This window comes from Bipolaris sorokiniana, assembly GCF_000338995.1.
Source record: "Bipolaris sorokiniana ND90Pr unplaced genomic scaffold COCSAscaffold_4, whole genome shotgun sequence".
NCBI lineage: Eukaryota > Fungi > Ascomycota > Dothideomycetes > Pleosporales > Pleosporaceae > Bipolaris > Bipolaris sorokiniana.
The window spans coordinates 1549139-1570956 of NW_006911898.1; the positions used below are offsets into that span (position 1 = coordinate 1549139).

The 21818-nt window shown below is 50.5% G+C and overlaps 12 protein-coding genes across 12 annotated transcripts; 7 read left to right on the forward strand and 5 right to left on the reverse strand.

Moving 5' to 3' along the window:
* Positions 1-99: 99 nt before the first annotated feature.
* COCSADRAFT_169516 (uncharacterized protein) lies at positions 100-2101 on the reverse strand (the record flags this gene model as incomplete). Its single annotated transcript, XM_007699867.1, has 6 exons — positions 100-435; positions 485-970; positions 1015-1250; positions 1303-1345; positions 1397-1774; positions 1823-2101. 6 exons carry the CDS (start codon positions 2099-2101, stop codon positions 100-102), a joined length of 1758 nt encoding a protein of 585 aa, XP_007698057.1.
* A 513-nt stretch (positions 2102-2614) lies between these two features.
* On the reverse strand, positions 2615-3192 carry COCSADRAFT_300227 (uncharacterized protein). The gene has a single exon (XM_007699868.1). The coding sequence runs from the start codon at positions 3027-3029 to the stop codon at positions 2718-2720; it is 312 nt and encodes a 103-aa protein (XP_007698058.1). The 5' UTR covers positions 3030-3192; the 3' UTR covers positions 2615-2717.
* A 193-nt stretch (positions 3193-3385) lies between these two features.
* COCSADRAFT_35117 (uncharacterized protein) lies at positions 3386-5436 on the forward strand. Its single transcript, XM_007699389.1, has 5 exons — positions 3386-3549; positions 3603-3659; positions 3722-3815; positions 3866-4003; positions 4060-5436. The coding sequence occupies exons 1-5, from the start codon at positions 3418-3420 to the stop codon at positions 5202-5204; spliced, it is 1566 nt and encodes a 521-aa protein (XP_007697579.1). The 5' UTR covers positions 3386-3417; the 3' UTR covers positions 5205-5436.
* A 413-nt stretch (positions 5437-5849) lies between these two features.
* COCSADRAFT_24699 (uncharacterized protein) lies at positions 5850-6278 on the forward strand (the record flags this gene model as incomplete). Its single annotated transcript, XM_007699259.1, has 1 exon — positions 5850-6278. The coding sequence occupies one exon, from the start codon at positions 5850-5852 to the stop codon at positions 6276-6278; it is 429 nt and encodes a 142-aa protein (XP_007697449.1).
* Positions 6267-8773, reverse strand: COCSADRAFT_35118 (uncharacterized protein). Its single transcript, XM_007699390.1, has one exon. The coding sequence runs from the start codon at positions 8608-8610 to the stop codon at positions 6442-6444; it is 2169 nt and encodes a 722-aa protein (XP_007697580.1). The 5' UTR covers positions 8611-8773; the 3' UTR covers positions 6267-6441.
* Positions 8774-8915: 142 nt separating this feature from the next.
* Positions 8916-10244, reverse strand: COCSADRAFT_179854 (uncharacterized protein; the record flags this gene model as incomplete). Its single annotated transcript, XM_007699869.1, has 2 exons — positions 8916-10107; positions 10200-10244. 2 exons carry the CDS (start codon positions 10242-10244, stop codon positions 8989-8991), a joined length of 1164 nt encoding a protein of 387 aa, XP_007698059.1. The 3' UTR covers positions 8916-8988.
* COCSADRAFT_35119 (uncharacterized protein) lies at positions 10215-11525 on the forward strand. The gene is made up of 3 exons (XM_007699391.1): positions 10215-10365; positions 10415-10497; positions 10549-11525. Exons 1-3 carry the CDS (start codon positions 10285-10287, stop codon positions 11087-11089), a joined length of 705 nt encoding a protein of 234 aa, XP_007697581.1. The 5' UTR covers positions 10215-10284; the 3' UTR covers positions 11090-11525.
* A 1453-nt stretch (positions 11526-12978) lies between these two features.
* On the forward strand, positions 12979-14285 carry COCSADRAFT_113234 (uncharacterized protein). Its single transcript, XM_007699870.1, has 3 exons — positions 12979-13245; positions 13296-13539; positions 13589-14285. Exons 1-3 carry the CDS (start codon positions 13123-13125, stop codon positions 14194-14196), a joined length of 975 nt encoding a protein of 324 aa, XP_007698060.1. The 5' UTR covers positions 12979-13122; the 3' UTR covers positions 14197-14285.
* Positions 14286-14941: 656 nt separating this feature from the next.
* Positions 14942-16018, forward strand: COCSADRAFT_300295 (uncharacterized protein). The gene has a single exon (XM_007699871.1). The coding sequence runs from the start codon at positions 15185-15187 to the stop codon at positions 15872-15874; it is 690 nt and encodes a 229-aa protein (XP_007698061.1). The 5' UTR covers positions 14942-15184; the 3' UTR covers positions 15875-16018.
* Positions 16019-16163: 145 nt separating this feature from the next.
* Positions 16164-16967, reverse strand: COCSADRAFT_24705 (uncharacterized protein; the record flags this gene model as incomplete). The annotated part of the gene is made up of 1 exon (XM_007699260.1): positions 16164-16967. The coding sequence occupies one exon, from the start codon at positions 16965-16967 to the stop codon at positions 16164-16166; it is 804 nt and encodes a 267-aa protein (XP_007697450.1).
* A 2114-nt stretch (positions 16968-19081) lies between these two features.
* COCSADRAFT_85047 (uncharacterized protein) lies at positions 19082-20550 on the forward strand (the record flags this gene model as incomplete). Its single annotated transcript, XM_007699872.1, has 7 exons — positions 19082-19283; positions 19329-19385; positions 19437-19516; positions 19597-19747; positions 19803-20025; positions 20074-20138; positions 20297-20550. The coding sequence occupies 7 exons, from the start codon at positions 19082-19084 to the stop codon at positions 20548-20550; spliced, it is 1032 nt and encodes a 343-aa protein (XP_007698062.1).
* Positions 20551-21134: 584 nt separating this feature from the next.
* On the forward strand, positions 21135-21794 carry COCSADRAFT_35125 (uncharacterized protein). The gene has a single exon (XM_007699392.1). It carries the CDS (start codon positions 21410-21412, stop codon positions 21776-21778), a length of 369 nt encoding a protein of 122 aa, XP_007697582.1. The 5' UTR covers positions 21135-21409; the 3' UTR covers positions 21779-21794.
* The last annotated feature ends 24 nt before the right edge of the window (positions 21795-21818 follow it).

Genomic DNA, 21818 nt, shown 5'->3' on the forward strand with positions numbered 1-21818 from the left:
AAGATTAAGCAGCGCTAATTGTAATCAGTGCGATTGAATTCACATTACTTACAGATGGCACTATTGTACCAAGGAGAGTGGCAAGGATTTTTCCCTCTTCTACAACTTGCTTCCAGCCTGTCTTCTCTTCTCCTTTTCCTTGTCTCTCAACATTCGTCGTAAAATCTTGCCGGAAGGTGATTTCGGGATGACATCGATGAATTCGATTCCGCCGCTAATCCACTTGTATCTCGCCTTGTGGTCTTCGACGTACTTCTCGATTTCGCGCGCAAGGGTGCGGTCATCCTTCTCGGAGCTTACAGAGGCTGCCTTGACAACAAAGGCTTTGGGCACTTCTCCCGTCTTCTCATTTGGAATCTGAATTACAGCGCAATCATTGACAGCGGGGTGCGTCAAAAGATGAGCTTCAAGTTCTGCTGGCGCGACTTGATGTCCCTAAGCGGTAATTAGCAGAGGACGCCTCAGATGGTGTATTAGAACGTACCTGAACCTTGATCAACTCCTTTATGCGGTCGACAATGAACACATGCTCGTTGCCAGAAGGCGACTTTCTGACCACAGCCTCGTCTCCAGTACGCATGTAACCATCCTGAAATGTTTCCTGGTTGGCCTTGTCATTGTTGAGATATCCTAGCACAACTGAAGGCGACTTGACAAGCAACTCGCCCGGTTGGTCGTATCCAGTGACCTCGGTACCCTCAGGAGTTACAATCTTGCACTCTGCACCTGAAATTATGGAGCCGCAAGAACCGTACCAGATATCATCCGGCGCCGATGAGGTTACAACAGTGCAAGTTTCCGTGAGGCCATACCCTTGTCTGATCTTCCATGAAGGAAATATCTTTTGCAGATCCTCGGCTGTTTCTTGTCCCAAGGGCGCTGCACCAGTGAACAGTGACCAGACGGAACTAAGGTCATACTTGCTGAGCAAGTCTTTATTCTTCGTCATTTGAATGATGATCGGGGGAACCTTATCCGTTAGCATGTGGCCGTCCAGAGTGACATTATGCTTACTAAGAACAATGCGTTGATCTTGTAGTCTTGTATCGCCTGCAAAGTAGTCGCAAACTCAAACTTTGGTAAAACCACCACACCATCGCCACGGTAGACACCAGCATGACAAATGACAACTAGCGAGTAGATGTGCGACATGGGCAAGAGACCCAGTGTCATTTCGGTGTAGTCGGATTGATTTCGTACATCGTTGATGATGGTGTCTCGGTACGGCTTTTCGAAGGTTGCAATTTGCACTAAACATTGTTAGACTGATTCGTGTCTTTTGATGCATCCAGGGTCTCTTACGCGTGTTGGCAATGACATTTTTGTGTGAGATCATGACGCCTTTCTGCATCCGAATCAGCATAGTTGCAAAAGGTCATCAGAGGTCATTGCTTACAGGCAGACCAGAGGTACCACTGGAGTAGCAAAGGAACGCGGTCCTTCGAGCACCCTCACCGGCTCCCCAGTTCAATGGTGGCAGGCGGTCAAGCTTTGAGCCTTCACGGATGAAGTCATCCACCGTCTTCTTGTCCTTGGGCGTGCTCTTTCCCGCGATCTTCTCTGGCAACTCGAGGATATATATGCGGTCTTCGGGGATCCCACAGTTCTTAGCGGCTGCCCGTGCCGTTTCCAATAGAGGAACGCATGTGAAGAGAGCTTTTGCGTGCGAGTTCTTCAGCTGATATTCGAGTTCAGAGGCGCTATAGGCAGCGTTGGCGGGCGTCTGGATGCCGCCTAAGCGATGGGTGGCCCATGCCAAGGGGAGCGTGTCAATCTATACATGTGAGTATTTTGGCATACGCGCTGGATTGGAGATTCTCACGGTGTTCAGAGAGAAGACAGCAATGACCTTGTCCCATTCGGATCCTTTGTTTGGGTCGAAGCCAAGCTCCTTGGACAAACCTCGGGCAAGATAGTCGACGCGTTCTCGAACCTCCAGGCTCTCATACGTCTTGCCTGTCAAGCCGCACGTAAAAGGATTGTGTGAATAACCAAGCGGATGGCGACCATAGTTCTCATCCAACATGAAGTCGGAGATAGTGATCGAATCAGGCGGATCGAATGGGAGCTTTGGAACCCATGGTGGAGGATAGAAGGGCATCTTGAGTACTTTCTGCTTGCGCGTCAGTTATGCGCCAAGCTTTGGAGGCCCTGCAGGGACTCACCTATTGTTCAGCCTCAATTCGAAGTGCAGGAAGGTGTTGAGACGCGCGCGAGTGCCTGAGACTTTAAGTCGTTACCCCGACTTCCACAATGACGTTAGTTCGTCCGGATACTGTTCCTGTTCGGCGCTGACTGCAAGCACCAGCCCCAATTGTGGAGAAGCTGGGGTATGCCGAGGTCATCACCAAGGTAGGCTAAGCCTATCTCATCGTCGGGTTTAACTCGGAGTCTCATAAAACGGCGGACTTCGGCGGATGTTATTGTTGTTGTTGTGGACACAGCAAGGGGAAACACCGAGTGGACAAGAAAAGCGACTCTTTCCACGGACCACCACCTAACCAGAATCTATGACACGCCATAAAGTTGGCAATTTCAGAGCTTCATAACACCACCACGATAGTATAGTTATTTCTATTTTTATACGGATCAGCTTCGCAATATGCTAGAGTGACGTTCGCGAGCAAAAAAATCGCTAGAAAGACGCGAGTGAATGATGCTGCTGACTACATGAATTACAACCCATTTCGACCACATGGTAGGGAAATAGCACGGTTTTATTGTGTACTGGGTTGCCTGGGACTCTTGAATATATGCAACACGATACCGTCTATCCATGGTTCTTCGCTGTGGTGGACCTGGATGGCGAGATGGACGGTCACGTGGGCCACGGTGAGATAGAGAAAGAGACAGACAGATAGATATGCAGAGGACACAGAGAGACATGGGAAGATAGCAGAGTGAAATAACAGGATTGAATTTGGTATGCTACATACGAGTACATATCGCAACATCAGGACCATAGCAACAAGTCGAAAACACCGTATTCCAAAGTGCTTCGGGCTTGGGCAATGAATGCCACGACGCATCTACGCAACGTAGGCCGATCATATCGAATTTCGTCCCCCTAGGTGGTGGGTGCCGGGGCGTGTCAGCAGCTCCCACATCGACCAGCTTGCGCCGGTCAAGTGAGGATGCGACTGAAGCAAAGCATTCATATCATCTCGGGTTTAGTTACGTGAAGAGAAAAAGAGAGGCGGAGAGATGCGCGACCGAACTGCAAATATTTCCCGCCGGAGAAACGATTTATCGGCGCCGACGTGCCCCCCACCCCGACCATACAGCGCCGCTCTCGCTCCGTCATTAAGCGGAGCTCATCGTTTGGTTGCCGCTTCGAGACTACGAGTCCGGCTGCATCGAGCCAGTCTTTATAAACTTGCGCGCCACGCTCCTCGAGCCCTACACAGTCCAATACCTATGGCGTCCCTCAGGCCGATTTGCAGAGCGCCTCTGCGCCAGCTCACCTCTCGTTTCCCGCCTTCAATCGCCCCTCGAGCATCATTGCGACAATGGCGGGGCTACGCTACCACTTTGGATGCCCAGCAAAAGGTGCCTTCTACAGTACACAACTTTGAGATAAAGAGCTTACTAACAAGAACTAGATCCTCTCGCAAGACCTTGAACAGGCAGACCCTACAGTCTACGAAATTATCAACAGGGTTAGTTATTATATCTAGCACATGGAGCCAGAATTCCCATGCTTACAATACCACCACTACAGGAGAAGAACCGCCAAAAGCACTTTATCAACCTCATTCCCTCAGAGAACTTTACCTCGCAAGCAGTTCTCGATGCTCTCGGCAGTGTCATGCAGAGTAAGTTATATGCCGCCCCCGCACCACGCTAAGCTTACATCTCGGCACAGACAAATACTCGGAAGGATACCCAGGCGCGCGATACTACGGAGGAAACGAGCACATTGACGAGGCAGAGCGCTTATGCCAGGAGAGGGCCCTGAAGACCTTTGGTCTGAACCCTGCCGAGTGGGGTGTCAATGTCCAGGGTGAGTCAGTCGCGATCATAGTAACAACCACATAATAGCTGACATTCCTGCACCAGCTCTCTCCGGATCTCCCGCGAATCTCTATGCCTACTCAGCTGTCCTAAATACACACGACCGTATCCTCAGTCTCGACCTGCCACATGGCGGCCACTTGTCACATGGCTACCAAACCCCTACCAAGAAGATTTCTGCCGTTTCCAAGTACTACGAAACCCTCCCATACAGACTAAACGAGAAGACGGGCATTATCGACTACGAAAAAATGGCTGAATTGGCCCATCTATACAGACCCAAGGTTATTGTTGCTGGCACATCGGCATACAGTCGATTGATCGAATACGAGCGCATGCGCAAGTTGGCAGACGATGTCGGTGCCTACCTACTCTCAGATATGGCTCACATTTCAGGTCTTGTTGCTGCTGGCGTTATTCCCTCTCCGTTCCCTCATTCCGATATCGTCACCACCACAACCCACAAGTCTCTGCGAGGCCCGCGAGGTGCCATGATCTTCTACCGCAAGGGTGTAAGGAAGGTTGACAAGAAAGGAAAAGAGGAACTATATGATCTCGAAGGCCCCATCAACGCATCAGTGTTCCCAGGTCACCAGGGAGGTCCCCATAACCACACAATCACTGCTCTTGCCGTAGCCCTGCAACAGGCCTCAACCCCGGAGTTTAAAGACTACCAGCTGCAAGTACTGGAGAACGCACAGGCTCTCGCACAACGGCTTGGCGACTCAAAGGAAAACGGCGGTCTGGGCTACAACATCGTCTCTGGTGGCACTGACAACCATCTTGTCCTTGTCGATCTCAAGGATCGCGGCGTTGACGGCGCACGTGTAGAGCGCATCCTTGAGCTTGTTGGCGTCGCATCTAACAAGAACACTGTTCCTGGTGACAAATCAGCCATGAAACCTGGTGGCCTGCGTCTTGGTACACCGGCCATGACCACCCGTGGCTTCCAAGCCTCCGACTTTAAGCGCGTAGCTGACGTTGTGCATCGTGCAGTCGGCATTACCCAAAAGCTAGACAAAGAAGCCAAGAAGAAGGCCGAAGAGAGTGGACGCAAGAACCCTACTAGTGTCGCGGCTTTCAAGGAATACGTTGGTGAAGGTGAAGACATTACCGAAATTCTTGAGCTCAAGAAGGAGGTCGCGGACTGGGTGTCTACATTCGCACTGCCATGGGACAAGGCCCAATGATGAGACATGACATGACGAGAACATGTGCGCACGCTTTGGCGGGATTTTCTGGCGTTTTGTTTCCTGAGATGAAGGCAAAAGGATTTGTGTAAATGTGTAAATATGAGAGGCTTTATTCTTTTCACTGACTACTAGAACAGTGGCTTGCTTTCCGCCTTCACCAAGCCACCCCTCTCGCTATAATTCAACATCTATTGAGCGAATCACGTGTATTGTCCGCTCATTCACTCGACATTTCTATGTACAAGAGCAATCTTCTTTTGCGTCGTCTTTAATTCTCTCGTTACCCCATTGCCTGTCTTTTTCGTAATTGTTCATCTGTCTTTCGCTGCAAATCGTAGCATTCCATTCGTTTCCAAACAACACCTGAGCAAATCGACACAAAGAAGACCTGTACCACAAACACTGTAGCTCGTCATGACCACCATCTCCACGCTCCTTGGGTTCTCGCTTTCCATTCTTTACGCAGCCACCCCGGTACTCGCGCATGACATTACCAATGTTACAGTAACCACTACATCCACGCTCGTTATATCAGCCTTCGACTTCGCGCCAACCACGCATCTTACTTCAACACGCTATATATCTACGATCGCATACCCGAACATGAGTATCCCAGCGCTCACCGCTACACATACAGTAACAATGAACGCATACCTGAGTAAGGAGAGATATCAGCCTTCAGATTCTCCGACTTTGAATATACCAACGGGTACTACCACATCTGCCCCAACGGGCACAGTCGCACATGAGAAAGAAGACAACGGGGGTGATGAGCAGGAGTCGCATTCACACACCACGCCTCCGTCTCAATCCGAAGTCGCAAAGCCCATGTGGATCACCCCCAGCACCGCAGCGCTACTCTGCTTCGACTTCCTAGCCGTGACGTTTTTCGTATGGTGCTGGGTCATGGGCTGGTTTTCGTGGTGGAAGGGGGACCAAGGCCGTGATCGTGGGATGATAGGACAGGGACGGGGGCAAGCATATAGGGCGAGAGAAGCAAGAGACTCAGGCACGAGTGCGCTAGTGAACCAGAACGTAGAGCGGGAAATGAGAAGGTTGGGAATGGTATGATTATATGTCCTAGAAGAAGAACCCCATATCTGTAAAAGAAAAAAAAGTGGTCGTGTAGAATCAAAGATAAGAGGAAGAAGAAAGAGAAAGTAAACATGGATATCATTCAATATAATCTCCCTATTCCACCAGAGGAAAACCCGACAACAATCACGAAACGAAATCACCCATGCATCGTCTGTCCCCCCGGCCCCCGCTCCCAAAACTCGAGCGTCAACGCACTAAGAAAACATGGAATCTCCTTCCTACCCTCGACCCAATAAACAATCTGATCGCGAATCTCACCCGCAAAAACGCTTTGCTCCCCACCACTCACCTTCATGGTCCCATTCTCGCCATCAAACACAATACTGTTTTCCCCTTCCTCATCCGCAGGCTTGAACATGCTGGTAACTTTGACGCGCCCGTTGGGCATAAAGTCGAGTTTCCAGCCCAAGATGGATGCCACGGCCTCGCGGAACTCGAGGGATTTAGCGGTCCAGATTTGCTTGAGGCGGACGATTTTCTTGGACGACGAGGCGAGTTGCGCTTTGAGTTCTTCGAGCTCGTCGCGGGCGGCGTCGAGCGTGGCGAGGGGCACGGTTGAGGGAGCTTGTTTGCCGTTTTCGAGTTGGTCGAGGAGTTGGGCGTTTGCTTCGCGGAGGGTACGCACGGTGCTTAGTTTGAGGGCTTCGGCGTCGGCGGTGGGGTTGGATTTTAGTTCTAGGACGCGGGTGCGGGAGGATTCTTTGAGCTTTTTAAGTTGGGTGTGTTGGGCTGTGTATTCGGACTCGACGATCTTCATCTTCTTTTGTAGTGCGTGGAAGTCGTCTTGTAGTTCTCGGTTCTTTCGTCGTAGTTCGCCGACGCGTTCCTCGTTCTCGTCTGTCTCCAGGGAGCGCTTTTGGCCTGCTGCTGCGGACACGGGCTTCTCGAGACTGTTAAACTCCTTTTGTAGAGTCTCGACTTCTTTGCGGTACTGATCTACGAGATCTTCGAGCTCTTTTATCCGCTCAGACTTTGCTTGGTCATATGTGTCAGGCTGCATTTCGCGTTCTTCATCATCAAAGGCCTTTACTTGAGCACGCAGAAACTCAACCTCCTTGGTTGCCAGGGCCTTTTGTCGCTCTAGACGTGCTCGAGCCTTTGCATCGGCGCTGTTCGCTGCACTTGTACTTCCGACTGTTTTAAGCTGCTGGATCTCTGCTTGTAGCTGGGCTTTTTCTTCCTCAAGTGCTTGAATGGTTGCTTCTCTGACCGAAAGTTCTGGCTTGATTTCGCCCAACCGGTTGAGAAGGTCAGTTCTCTCTATCCGCTCTTGAATGAAAGCCCGCGCAAGGTCTTGTGGTGTTTCGAAGAGTACCTCGCCGTGTGTCTCGGCTTCAGCCTCCAAGTACGAAGTCCAAGAGTCTCGCTCTTCCTCAAGGACCTGTCTCCGCAATTCCGCCTCACCCAATTGCCGCTGTAGGTCGTCCATCATACGCAGTTTATTTTGTAGTGATCTCTTCTCCTCCTCTACGACTTCGATAGCCTTGTGCTGTTTCCGGTATTGCCTCAGCTCGGCATTCTGCTCCCTGGTCAAGGTTTCAAGCTTCTTAATATGTGCAACCTGATCGGAGAGCTCCCTTTTGATCACTGCAAGCGTCTCTGCGTCCCCTGTAATAGCCTTGAGGCGCAGGATTTCGGCCTCCTTCTGTCCAACCTCCTCTTCCTTTTCCGCGAGCGCTCGTTGGGTATTCTGCAGCGCGTTGACTTTGGATTGTAAGTCTGCCTGCACCTCTTCCATGCTTTCCTTGAGTTTCTTGTGTTCGGTCTGTAGAGTGTTGTATCTGTGGTCATTCTGGCGTTGCGAAGTCGACAATTCCTCTTTGACTTCGTCAAACTCTTCTTGTATCGATTGCGCTCTTTCTTGACTCTCTCGTAATCGCCTCTCCAATGCTAGTCGTTCGTTTGCAGTGCGTGTCTGAAGTTCGGCCATTTCCTTTGAAAGCGCCTCGTATTTCTTGGCCGTTTGAGTGCTCGAAGCCTCAACTTGCTGGGCCTTTCGAAAGTCGGTGTCGGCGCGGTTCTGGGCGTCTCGCAGCTCTTGTGCGTGCTCTAACTTCATCATCTCCTTTTCCTGCTTCGCCGTCTCGAGCTCATATCGCAGCGTATTGAGCTGCGCGCGGAGGTCTTCATTGATAGGATCGGAGGGTACAACCGTGTGTGGCGCATTCTGTGAGGCTCTCAATGTAGTTCGGAAGGTTTCGCGTAGAGGTTCTCGTTTCGCAACTACTGGCGCAGGCGCAGGCGCAGGCTCCTCTTCGCCGGTGAGGAAGTTGAAGGATGGCTGGTTCGTGTTGCGTACAGCCATGGTGGAAATGACCGTTGTTTGTTTGTTGTACTGGAATTAAGGTGGGTGAAGCTAAGTTAGTAGAGATGTGAAATCAACGGTCGGGATTAGGCCATGGCATGTATTTGGGTACGGTCCCTTCACTACCAGGCTGACACGGGATTTAGAAAGAGTGGGTGGTGTGCAGTCCTTGTTGTCGCAACGTTGGACGAGAGGGTTCCAAGCACAGCCGTCGGACAGGGCTTAGCGTGTAAGGTCCTCTGTCGCGCGCGCACGTGCTGGTGTTTACTCTACAACCACCGCATCACAAACTTGGATGTAACGCAGGGTAGTGCATAATTACGATTGACCATCGGAACTAGTATCCATAGTTGTACAAATTCATAAAAACTACAAAATCTACTCTTTGATGTCTTCCCATGCCTTGGAGAAGACATCTTCCTGGCCGTCTCTCCAACCCCATGCAATGCAGTAGTGCTGTAACAGCAGTTCAAGTTCTTCCAGCTCGTCGAGAAACTCTAGACCAGCGATGCGCTCTTTCTCTTCATCATCGATCCATCTTCGCCAAATCGTGTGCGTGTCCGCTGCCTTTGCTCCAGTCTTCAGCCCGTAGTCTTGTAGACGTGCGCGCTGGTCCTCGAGTCTGGGGTACGCAATCAATGTGTGAAGGTATATGTTACGACTCCGAAGGTTTGAGATCATGGTTTGGCCAAAGGCGTCTTGCGGTAGAATCGGCTCGTAGAGCACAAGGGAAGCAGGCGTCGTGGGCTGCAAATAGTGCATCAACAGCGACGAGATTATTGACTGTACTGTAGCAGGCTGCAGGTAGACCAAGCACATCTCTGATAGAATCAGGGTAGGTATGTTGGCGTCCAGGTTCGGTATCTGAGGCAGAGGTGCCTTATCTGTTGGATTGGCCAGGCAGCGTAAGTCAAGGGCATGGATGTTGTAGTTGTCTGAATGGTACGAGTCCGAGTTGGAGGGCATATGCAGTAGCTTCTTGTGAAGCAGTGGTTGCCTTTGTATGGCGGCAATCTTTGAAGACGTGTTTGTAGGAAAGTCGATCTCGTGATATATCAGTCGCACTTGCGGATAGCGGTCGAGGAGACGAAAGAAGCGTGTGTCAGTGCCAGCACCGAGCGAAACAATCTGCTTTGGCGCAGAAGGGTTGGTGTCGAGGAATCTGGTGACGAGAAGGTCGATGGCCGACGTGCGCACGTAGGTTCCTCTGTTCAGCAGCGGCAGCTTTCTGGTAGCCGGCTGTGTTGCGAACAGTTTGGCATATGGGTCGTGGAGATATCCCAGCTCTACACAACTCACCCTGCTCCCCGCAGCATCTTGATCGGTACCCTTGACGGCATTGTCCAAGATCTGTGCCCGCTCTTCGCTAGAACGTCCCAATCCGCCTCTTCCAGATCCTCTTCCTCTTGATGACCCCCCGCGACGTTGGCCGAGAAGCGTCTTGAGGTTGGGGATTTCGTTTGACGAGGCCATGCTTTCGTGCTCGAGATGGCCGCACTTGGTGGGGTTAGCTCAAGAACGGCGCTAGCGCTGCTAGCGCATATGCACGCCAAGCCTGAACCTTTGGAACTTCTGTAGATTTCTTTGACGCGACACAACCTCAACCACGCTCGCGCCGACGTTCCCCACCACATTCGTATCCGAACCCCTCTTCCGACCCCAGATATTGTAAACATGGACGGCGAAAGGTACAGCCCAAGCTTGATCCGCCTCTGGAGGGTCTGGCGCACCACCAAGGAGATGATGAACGACCGGGTAGGTTGCGCCGTGAGCAATGCCTGACTGCGCGCTGACTCGATTCAAGGGCTACATGGTGGTTGAGGATGACATGACCATGTCGCTCGAAGAGTTCTCACGGAGATATGCGCGCGAAGATGGCGAGCCCGAGTAGGCACCATGCAGCACCCTCACCTCTTGCCAGCACTAACCCGCTCGCAGCCGCTCGCGCCTCAACTTTTCCTGCCAGCCCTCCGAGGAAATGCTCGCAAAGTACACCGACGCCCCGACCAAGAAGAATCCCAACCCCACCCCCAGCATCGGTACCATCTGGGTCGAGTTCAATGCCGACGAGAACGTGGGCATGAAGCAGTTGCGCGAGTACATGGCACATCTGGTCAACGGCTCCTTCCACTCCGGAATCATGGTCACCGTCAAGGCCATGACCGGTATGGCTATTCGACTTCTCCGCGGCGCCACGAGCATCACCGACGGTCCCAAGGGCGGCGTAGAGGTCTTTGTCGAGCAGGACCTGCTGGTCAACATCACAAAGCACGAGCTTGTACCCAAGCACGTGCTGCTGAGCGATCAAGAGAAGCAACAGCTGCTACAACGATACCGTTTGAAGCAGACTCAACTACCCCGGATTCAGTCCACGGACCCGGTTGCAAAGTACCTGGGCCTTAGGAGAGGCGCTGTTGTCAAGATTATCCGAAAGTCCGAGACAGCAGGTCGTTATGCTAGTTACCGATGGGTTATTTAAAAAGCAGTCACGAAAAGGTGTGAGGAAATCGACACGAGATGTTGCATATGGCGAGGCGTTTGGCGAAACAGACGGAATTTACCTTTTTTTTCCTCCCTTGATATCATCTGCGAAAGACCAAAGTTTATTCAAAATAAATTCACTTCGCGACCAACGTTTGTACCATTCAAAGAAAAAAGGGCTGTTCCACAGTGTGATCTTGTGCTTTAGTTGTCTTTTCTGCCGAAAGAGAAAGAAGGGAGATGTAGGCTATGAAAGGGACAGGAATTGGTGACCATGTTAAGAAGGAAGGACAACCAAGAAAACAAACCAAGGGTCTTAGCTGTGAAATGTGGAAGACGGTTGATAATTAGGAGTTATCATGCTCAATCATGCTTGATACCTTCTTATGCGAGCATCTATTTAGTACGTATGAAAGAAGCAGAACTACCGGACACCGAAATGACCTCAGTCCCTTAACGTGCCATTGTCAACGCCACATCGCCCATGACAAACCACAAATATCCATCGCATATCTCATCCACGCTCATACAATCCGGCTCCACCACCATTTCACCAAGCATCAAGTCCTCAAATTCAGATATCATCACCTTTAGCTTAACTCAGGTGCTGCATAGCTGTTGTGGCTTTTTTCTGAACAGGATTTCAATACCTCATACGTTACATTTGTTCCTAAAGAGCAATGCTGACTTCAAAAGAATGCATCAGGTTAGAACGCTTCGTTACTAAGAACCGATTGCTTTTTCGAGTAAGGTTTCAGATGTGTCCATATCGAACTCGCTTTGAACTTGCCCTGTGGTAACAGTCTCACGAAAAAAAAGGTAAATTGGTGAATATACCACCACGAACATATCGTTCCAGCTCTGTTCTTGCCTAGTTCCGCATCGATTGCCTTTTCCGTCTCTGTTATGGTTATTATTTCTCCAAGTTCCTGATGGATCATCCATTCGCAAGGAATTCAATTGAGCGCTGCGCAAGCAGGTCGGAGTGAAAATGATACTGTTGCAATACTAGCATTTGGCTCCAGTAGATTTCGCTGTACGAGACTGGACTGCATGATGATTTCGGCTTGTGCAACTTTAGTATCTCTTGCAAACCGTGTATGGTGAGCAGTCAAACCCACGACAGAAAAGCTCTGGAATCATTGATTAGAGCCGACATTATAGATCCTTCAATAACAGTAGTGGAAATGGGATTTCTCGCTAGATTCCGTACATCTTTTTGAGTTTCATCGGCGAATATGAGTGTGGTGAGAGGCATGCCTTGGAGCAAAAGATGCTTAATACCGGTTAGTGCACGCTGGCGATTGCTAATATGGTCGCAAAACTGCAGACAAAATCCTTTATGTCTCTAGATATGATCTAAGACCGAAAGTTTCGTTCAATAAAAGCTTGTTTGAACACTCCGATTTCCGCAGAAAGTATATGTTAGATTGGTATTTCATTGTGGTATCATTTCTTCTCGAGAGCTATATTGTGAATATTAGATAGGATAATGGCCAGGAAATGCGCGGCTAAGTCAATTGGTATGCTTAGCGAGGGTATTTTCAGAAACAAAAGAAGAAAAGTTGATGAAGTGTTCGGTATACGTACGCGTCGACGCGTTCGTGGTTGGAGAGCGAAAGCACGTGGGTGAGATCCGCCATGTCACTGCCCCGCACCACCGACTTACAACACAAGTACGTACTCAAACCAATTGTGGGTCAGTGATAGAGCTGAAATTATTGTCTGTTACCAAGCTAGCAAGCCCAGAGCAAGAACATGCAGCAGGCTGTTTAAAGTAGGCATAGCCTCATGACGCTGATAGGTTACCTAGGTGGGGAGGGTATTGGTACGGCAATGGACGAGTCAAGTAGTACCTGCAGCCTGCTTAGCTTGTTCCTTTTTCCACGCCCTTCAGACTGTACACCTCGTATCTTGTGTGGCCGGAGTTGAGCAGGTACAAGTACAAGTACAAGTACAAGTGCTACTGATTGCAATTGATCCACTACTACCGCCGCTTCCCGAATACATCACATCGTTGAGAGAACCATCATGTCCAGCAACGTATCAGCTCCGGCGAATCAGGCCAACACTTTCGAGGACCTTAGCGGTATCTCAACTTCAGCTTTTAGCAATCCATACGATGCATTGATTGCAGCCTGTGAAGACGATCCAGTAAGAGGGTCCCAACGTTGAATCATTAGCATGCTGAGCAGCTGTCGTAGGCAAGGATCCAAGAAAAGTACCAGCTACACCGTACCACGAGAAACTCTCAGCAAAAAGCCAAAATGCTTCAAGAAGACTTCCCTGGCGTCACTATAGATCCGATTCTTTTGCGAAAGTGCGATCCCACTATCGAACCTGGGTTCGAGGATCCGCGTAACTGCTTCGTTTTCTGGGGGCGGCCAACGCACAACGTCAAAGACTTGATACATCGAGTGCAGCAAGAGTTACGCACCGTCGCGCCTAGTAAGTAACAACCAGCAACTAACGAGAATATACAAGCTGACGTACTAAGACCTCTGGCTTATGCCGCGGGACAACCTCCATATCACGGCTTTGGAAGTGACGCACTCGAAGACTGCCCCGGAGATCCAAAAGCTAGTGGATAGTGTGCGAGACAAGATCCCAGCCATGACCGACTACACTTATGCCCACCGCGCGCGTCTTATCAAGCCTTTGATTGGTTACGATGCTTCAGCGCTGGCTTTGAGCTTCGTACCGGCGGCCGGAGAAGGACTGCATGACGGTCGCACCCTAGAGGATGACAAGTTCACCTACCACCACCTCCGCCGAGATATGTTTTCTCTATGCCGCGATGCAGGCTTAAATGTCGATTCTCGCTATGTCGTGCCCTCAAGCCATCTTACCATCGGCCGGTTCATCTATTCCAAGGACTTTGAGAACGAACAATGCGCCTCCGATCCGGAAAAGATCAAGGCTCTGGTCAGTAAAATTGAAGAGATCAATGACTGGCTCCAGAAGGAGTTTTGGCCGGAGCATAACGATGGGAAGATTCCTGATGGAGGAGAGTTCAATTTGGGACAGGAGAAGGGACTACACTGTGGCATAGGTACTCTCTGGTATGGCGGTGGAGAAGCGGTACACCAAGGGAAAGGTTATTGACGTGCTGCTGTGAGACGACTAGATAATAACGACGATCATACAGCAACTGTATTGAAGTAAAATCATTTTTCAGTATATCCAAGCAAGCTTTAAGTCGAATCTCATTGACCGCCTCTCACTAACCTTTCCGATAGAGACTATGCTCACTTTATACCAGAGCGACATAACAGCATTAAGCACATTCCAAACTACCGGCGACGCATTGTCGCTAAGCTTGCGGTGAGCTTTACCCGATAGCTTGTGCAGGCGGGGGCGGGTGGATAACATAATGATCGCTCCACACTGCGGACTAGAGCATGGTTTGGGTGTAGGCGAACAGCGAGGCTGATACATCTGCAGGCCCACTACAGGCTAATAATCAAGAAAGCACGGAAAACAAAATAACTGTGGGCCCAGCGGCTCCCAAAAGGACGGGGATGTGATGTCAAATTCGGGATTTGTGGGTGAAGAACGCCTAGCCCGAGAGATGCGGTAATGTGATATGGGGTCGATATTGGATGCCCTGGTCACAATCTTGGGACATGATTCTATTCGCATCGCACATGGCAATGTCGTAGCCACTGCACCGCCTCGCCCATCATGGTAGCTTTCGGCCTTTTACCTCTGGCACAAGGATGGTTTCTCTTACTCCCAACCACCTGAAGATTGTCGCAACGCCGTCGCGCAGGCATAATTTGGGGTTCCAAGCATGCAGCACTGCCTCGTGTGGGGACATTTGGTTGGCTCAGACGAGCGCATTCCCGCCCCCATGTCTGCTGTAACCGCCAAAGCCACCTCCCACATGGTTTGAGCGACAAGGGCCGTGATTGCAGCATATTGTCCAGATTCACGCAGCTGCGCCGCAGCCACCTGCCCGATGTTTCACGGCAAGTCTTTCGATTAGCTAGCTGCCTTAAACAAAAGATGCATATCATATTCCTTCCAGCTTCTCGCATTCGTTCCTGCTCTACTATTGTTACAAATCATCGAATCAAACACTCTCTGAACAATGGTCACGCTCCCAATCCTATCGCATACGCTACAATCAACGCAATCGCTGTCAAATAGAGCGGAAAAGCTCGAGGAAGCCGAATCAGCGCTTCCTGGCATCAAGCGCGGCATTGCAATCGGTATAGCGTGCTCTGTATCAGTCGTCCTCATCGCCATCCTCGCTTTCCTGGCCATCAGACGACGGAACCGCATTCTTGCCCAGAGATTACAACAACAGACACAAGAAGCAGGAGGTGTCGAAGCGCAACAAGAGAAGACTTGGTGGCCGCATGCGCCCCCACTCGTCCTCCCAGTAGCAACGTTACCACCTCCACCACCCGTTGAAGCCGACGCTCATATAATCCATGAGCTCGACGCAGGACAAACACCCGAACTCCATGGCGATACTCGTCCGCAAGAAGTAGATGGAGCTGGCAAACCCCAGAATGCGCCGGAAGAAGCAGAAGAGCTGTACGTGCAAAGGCTGAAGCAATGGAAAGACTGGAACACGGTATCCGAGGCTGATCCCGCACAGCCGAATAACGAAGTGACGCGGTGGAGTGTACCTCTCTTGATGGTATCGCCGCCAGGAACCACTCGCGGCGATGTGTCTCCGCTGCTGCGCTCGTCGTGGGATCTCTCTTCGCGAGGCGCCTCGCCGATATCGCCACCTGCAACTACCCACTTTCCAGCCGGACACGTGCCTTGAAGCGTGTCCCCATGAAGGCCAAGACAGATAAAGCCATCTCTCAATCATGAAAGTAAATACGAGGCATGTAACGTATGCTGAGCTAGTAGAAGAATCTCCAGAAATGCCCGTATCAAACTCGGTTTTCCTCCCCGCCACCCTTCTTCTGGACTTGGAAAAAAATGAAAGCTTTCTCGAGGACCTAGAAAGCTAGAGGGAAACAAGACAAATTCGTTATATATATTCGTAAACCGTTCGCCATCTACGTACGGATTATGAGGGGATTCAGCGGCGGTACGTCCCTTTCCCCCTAGGAGTCAAATTTCTTGACGTCGGAGCCTTTGAAATCGATGGCGCCCTTGACATCGCTCCTCCTGCTGTTATTCCTGCTGAACCCAAACTCATCACGGTCACCTGGTTCATCGAGCGGCGCATCAGCAAAGAGACGCTCGCGATCTTTCTTCTCTGCGACCGCCCCAATAGCGGCATCTGAGCCTTCTAGCTCGGCCACGAACTCTGGGTCGCCTGGAACTTCGACTGGGCCCATATGGGCAGCCAGCTCGGACGCTCGCCTTCCGGCTTCCATCTCTCGTATGCTGGGTGCGCCGTACTCTTTGTTTGCGAAGCCGGCTTCGGTATCAGGCGTTGATGAGCCGAGCGAGGCTTTGCTCAATCTGCGCTTTCGTCTGCGGCGTATGAAGAACCATGCTCCTAGGGCTAGGAAAAGTAGTGCAAGGGCGACTCCGACACCGATTCCTGCACTTTCTGCCGGGCCGAAACTGTCCCCTGATGACCTCGATCCTTCTGAGTATCCCGGTGTTCCCGATGCTGCCGATGTTCCCGATGCTCCCGATGCTGCCGATGTTCCTGATGTTCCTGATGTTCCTGATGCTCCTGGTGCTTCTGGTGCTCCTGGTGTTGGTGGCGTTGGCAATGTTGCAGATGTCGATGATGGAGCAGTATTGGCCAGGGATTCGGTCGCGGTGGGTGGAACTGCAGAGACGGCTTGAGGAGATTCTGTTTCTTTGGGTGGCGGTGGTCCTGGCTTCGGGTCGTCATCATCGTCGTCCTTGTCTCTCACCACATACGAGACACGGTGCGCGAAATTAGCCATGGCGGCAGAGGTTATGGCTGTAAGATGGAGAAGGCGTTGAGGACAACCTAATCCTGCAGATAGAGGGTATATTAATGTATGAGATTGCTACGTGCCGTCATGTGACGATCTTGCCATTTGCATCAAGGTTAGTAGTCAAGGGGGCCCCAACCTTTATCGACCTGTTTAAAAACAAGATCACCTTGGAGTTACCCCACTTCTGAACACTGACGGCGGTATCGCCCAGGGCGCGGTGTACAGCCTGGTGAAGTGTACCTAGTAATCCTGGCGCGCAAGCATAGGCATCGGCGTGGCGCTCATCGCTCAATTGGACTCGGCACTTGTAGCGCGTCTTGTCGTGGACATAGCCACCCTTCTCCTCAGCAAGATTTCGAATCACTCCATCTTGGCGCCCGAGTACTCAGCCAGAGTACCTGCGAGAATGCGGCAGCATACCGCAGTGGTTCCGAATGGGTAGCTCAAAAGTCTGGGATAGTACTGAGGGGTTACGCGGCAGGCGGGGCTTCGCGGCGAGATGGTAGGGAAGCCAAGAATGGGCAGCAACCAGCAGCGAGTAACCAGTCGTCAGATATAGAGCATGGGGGGCGATGATGTTCACATCTGAGTTGTCGGGACCAGACTGCTGCTATTACTACGTAACTCGCCAGCGACAGGAAAGATAAGGCCGTGATGATCCTCTGCTGTTTGCGAGTGCGAGTATCGTAACAGACAACGGCTCGGCGCTATTTTCGCTCGCTCGCTCTTGGTATGCTTGCGGAGAAGGCGGATCGGCCATGACGTCCAGATCAACGTTTGTCAAGTAATACTTATACTAAGAGGCGCGCGTCAGCTTCACGGCAATTGGAGGTGCCAAAGTATGTACATGTGTTGGAGTCATGCTCGAGTGAATAGAAACTCCGCGTGATCAGTCGCGACAGAAGTTGTGAAGATCGACTCTACTTTGGACCTGGCAAATGCCGATACATATACTGGGCAGTTGGTATGTGGTGCCTGTATTTGGTAATCGGGAGGATTTGTACGTATTCAGCGCGGAGCACCAGTTGGTATTTGACAGATGAAAGAGGCCGGCTGGGCGGGACGCTTGCCCTGAATTTGGGGCCGGAAAGCGAGTGGAAGCTGACCCTCCCGCTTTCGTCCTGAGGCTTTCCCCAGCCACACAAATACACCACACACATACCTCACATCTCACCTCGCCAACGCCGTCGCTCTCTTGTTTCAATCATCGTTGAGATGCATGGCTAACCTTGCAGTCGTCAGTCGCCAATCGTCAGTCGCCGTTGTTTCCGACGAACCGTCGGCATGGACAAGCTCTGGCGTACCAGAAACTATCACTTGCACTAACTAAAGAAACAGAGGCGCTTATGGGCACCGGCTTATTGACTCCTGCGGCGGTCTCCGTGTTTCTGTGAAAGCTGGTGTGGCTGCCATCCAGCACAAACAAAACAGATGAACGTTTTCTGGAAACATGTCCTATTACTAAGCAAGATGTCTTGTTTTCAAGCATGTTGCGAAAATGACAACCAGCTTACTAGGCTGTCGTTGTCCTGCGACATCTTAATATAGATGCTGTTGAGTAGCGGAGGTTGGACGGATGCAGCTTTGCGAAACTTCATTTGTGCAACCCAGTTATCACTCGCCCAACAGACGGGCTTGCGGGCTTCTACGTTATGAACCTACTGCTGGGTCGGTCATCTCAGGGGAATCTAGGGACAATTAACTTTCCAATGCCGCGCTTGCATATATCTAGCCGTCTGGACTAGAGTTATACCCACATTCGAAACTTGCAGAGGCCATTCTCTAGTCACTTCCGCCATCACATAATTGGTCGTACATGCGAGTCATTGTTTTCGTCGTCGATCATTTTGGTTGAACATCGAGGACACTAAACCCTGGATGCCGCTATTGATGATACGCGAACGACCTAGGAACCCAGCTAGATGTGACGTCCACTACCTACGCACTGACTCAAAATAACACACCTCTGTACCTTTATACCAAATACTCCCCTGAGCTTGCCCCGGCCTGGTCTCTTTGTAGGCACACTGATATCAGTGTAGGATCCACCTTGACTATACCTATATTTTCGACCAGAGCCAGTTTGGAGCCATCACACAATGTCAAGTCCGCTCGGTAATGGCACTTCGCTCTTTGGTGATTACGAGTTCGACATCAGCCAGTTCAATTTCCAGGACCATTCCTCCAACGTACCCTTTGTCAGGATAACATGTACCATAATAATTGTCCTTGTACTCGTGACTGTTGCTTTACGCATAGTTGCACGACTCAAATACGTCCACAAAATATTCTTTGATGACGGTATGTACACAACAAGGCTTCGATTTATTCGCTCACACAACGTAGTTCTCATCATATTTGCCGCGTTATTCACGGTAGCTCTGGCCGCGGCATGCATCGTGTGTAAGTGGGGGTCCCTTTGAAGTGGAGTAATAATTAGTAACACCGCAACAGCAACCACTCACGGGCTTGGTCAACATATTTGGGTCCTTCCTCTACTAGACGTCCTTGAGAAGTTGAAGAGTATTATCTTGGTGTGTGAACCTTTCTCCTTTAAACTGAGTAGTTCGTAAAGAGAGTATCTATGTGACTCGATGACACTGACAGGGAGCAGGATCTTTACATTTGCCAAATTTTATACGCCTGTGCGATCGCGTTGACGAAACTCGCGATTATATCCTCCTATTTTCGTTTCGTCCCGGACCAAAAATTCCACACGTGCATGTACGTGACCATGTTTCCCGTTGTTGGCTTGTGGATCACAGGTAAAGCGCATCAATCACCACCTCACCCTATCACCACTGACTCTTCTGTGCGTAGGCGTCTTCGTTACTTTTTTTCAATGTCTCCCATACTATGGAGCTTGGGATTTCACAGTCGAACGCAAATGTATTGACTATATCGCCTATTTGTACGCGAGTTCGGCGGTGAACGTAATTACTGATATTGCCCTTTGTGTACTTCCTTTGCCTTACTTTTGGAGATTGGACATGTCGCGAAAGCAACGCATCATTCTTTGTATGCTATTAGGAGGAGGTGCAAGGTATGCAGTCCCACGATTCCAAGCTCAACATGTACTGAGTATGAGTAGTGCGTGCATATTAGGAGTAACTCGCATTGGCTTTCTGCACAATCTCCATGCTTTAGACATCACTTGTAAGAAGGCCTTTTTCATTACGAATATCATCTTGGCGTTTGCCAAAGCACCAATGATGTTTCTCGATGTCTTCACTTAAAAGATTCACGCCAGCACAGATCAAGAAACAGTTGGTCAGACTGACAGCGAGAGAGAAATGGCTGACTGACTTCTGTAGATGAGAGCGCACCATGTCTCATATTGAGTGTGAGTGAGTGCAGTCTTGGAATCATATCGGTCAGCATTCCAGCTATCCGACCCTTGGCGCGACAACTCTTTCCTACCGCAATGCGAGGTGTTACTTCTCCATCATCGCGAGCCCGAACCCAGCAAATCCGTCTCTCTAGTGTATCCCCCTCCGGAGACAGAGTGCCAATGCATACAGATGATAAGCAAAAGGTCTCAGTATCATATGGGTCGTCGCGGTCGTAAGGGCCGTGCTCAGTAATGAAACCCGGCTTATTCATTATGCAGAAGGGCACAACTAAGCACCATACGCAGTCTGATTTGAAGTTCCAGCGATCTTTAAACAACAATCTCTTTGTAGCTGGACGAAGATAGTATTTCGTAAATGCGAACAACATTGCCGTCTACCATCCAGTCTGCAACAGTTCCAATCTCGGCAATCTTGCTTCACACTGAGGATTGGCCGTGCGTAGGGAGGGCTCACACAACTCTTTTTCCAGCAAGGTTCATTGATGATACACTAAGCATTTACAGGAAATACTACTGTGAGTTCTCAGCTGAACTGCAAGTCTAGAAGCTTGGCAAAGCATGTTTTTAACACTCCGACATAGGATCATTAACCTACTCAGCTGACACGCTAAGGAAGCTAAGCTGTAAGCCTAAATTCCATGGCTTGCGGCGATGGGTCACCTTATCTCTGATTGGTCTGAATGCTATCAAGTTACAGACCGCCAGTATAATACCATGTGTGTCGCGGTTGGCCTTAAACAGGCTGTGTTATTCAAAGGCGATCACGAAATATCAGGCAGTGCAGAAGGGGTGTGTTGTAAAGGGTGTGAACAGCTCGACTTGAGTAAACGGGCCGTGCAATTTGCATCGTGGGATGAGTAGTACTATATAACATCGTGCGCCTCAATATTTCCTTCCGCTAGCCCACCAGTCAGTTGGTGTTGAAGCCACCAACAGCATTCATACCAAGCACTTTAGTCAAAAGCCCTTATTACCATTGATAAAAACACCCACCCGTGGGTAAAAACGCTCCTGCACCTCAGTCTCTCTTCGTCAAAGACCAACACCAACAACAAAAAAATACATCTTATCAAAGATGAAATTCATAATACCAACCCTCCTCCTCGCCACTCTCGCAACAGCAACCCCCTCCTCTCCCTTCACCGACGCATCAATCGAACAGTGCAACGAAGCACTCACCGCCCGCGCCGCCCACACCTACACCGACGCGCACTCGCACCTCGCCGCTCGCTCCAACAACAACAACAAGAAGAAAAAAGACAAAAAGCCCAAAAAGCCTAAAAAGCCTAAAAAGCCCAAAAAGCCCAAAGGAAGGTATTCAGGCTCTGACAACGATACCGAGACCGAGAGCGCGGCTATGATGAGGTTCGTGCCATCGATGGGCGCGTTGCAGGTCGGCGTTATGGGGTTCGGAGTGCTTGAGGTTGTGAGGCTGTGGGGGTGAATCGGTGATGGAATTGGGGAGGCTGGGGGGGGGGGGGGGT

Bases quoted from the DNA above. Each gene is read 5' to 3' on its own strand.
- COCSADRAFT_35117 (XM_007699389.1), top strand. From the start codon at position 3,418: ATGGCGTCCCTCAGGCCGATTTGCAGAGCGCCTCTGCGCCAGCTCACC. The intron at 3,550-3,602 runs GTGCCTTCTACA...AACAAGAACTAG, and splicing joins CTTTGGATGCCCAGCAAAAG to ATCCTCTCGCAAGACCTTGA. The intron at 3,816-3,865 runs GTAAGTTATATG...ATCTCGGCACAG, and splicing joins TCTCGGCAGTGTCATGCAGA to ACAAATACTCGGAAGGATAC.
- COCSADRAFT_300295 (XM_007699871.1), top strand. From the start codon at position 15,185: ATGGTCACGCTCCCAATCCTATCGCATACGCTACAATCAACGCAATCG.
- COCSADRAFT_35125 (XM_007699392.1), top strand. From the start codon at position 21,410: ATGAAATTCATAATACCAACCCTCCTCCTCGCCACTCTCGCAACAGCA.
- COCSADRAFT_35119 (XM_007699391.1), top strand. From the start codon at position 10,285: ATGGACGGCGAAAGGTACAGCCCAAGCTTGATCCGCCTCTGGAGGGTC. The intron at 10,366-10,414 runs GTAGGTTGCGCC...ACTCGATTCAAG, and splicing joins AGGAGATGATGAACGACCGG to GGCTACATGGTGGTTGAGGA. The intron at 10,498-10,548 runs GTAGGCACCATG...ACCCGCTCGCAG, and splicing joins CGCGAAGATGGCGAGCCCGA to CCGCTCGCGCCTCAACTTTT.
- COCSADRAFT_35118 (XM_007699390.1), bottom strand. From the start codon at position 8,610: ATGGCTGTACGCAACACGAACCAGCCATCCTTCAACTTCCTCACCGGC.
- COCSADRAFT_300227 (XM_007699868.1), bottom strand. From the start codon at position 3,029: ATGCGTCGTGGCATTCATTGCCCAAGCCCGAAGCACTTTGGAATACGG.
- COCSADRAFT_113234 (XM_007699870.1), top strand. From the start codon at position 13,123: ATGTCCAGCAACGTATCAGCTCCGGCGAATCAGGCCAACACTTTCGAG. The intron at 13,246-13,295 runs GTAAGAGGGTCC...CAGCTGTCGTAG, and splicing joins CAGCCTGTGAAGACGATCCA to GCAAGGATCCAAGAAAAGTA. The intron at 13,540-13,588 runs GTAAGTAACAAC...TGACGTACTAAG, and splicing joins GTTACGCACCGTCGCGCCTA to ACCTCTGGCTTATGCCGCGG.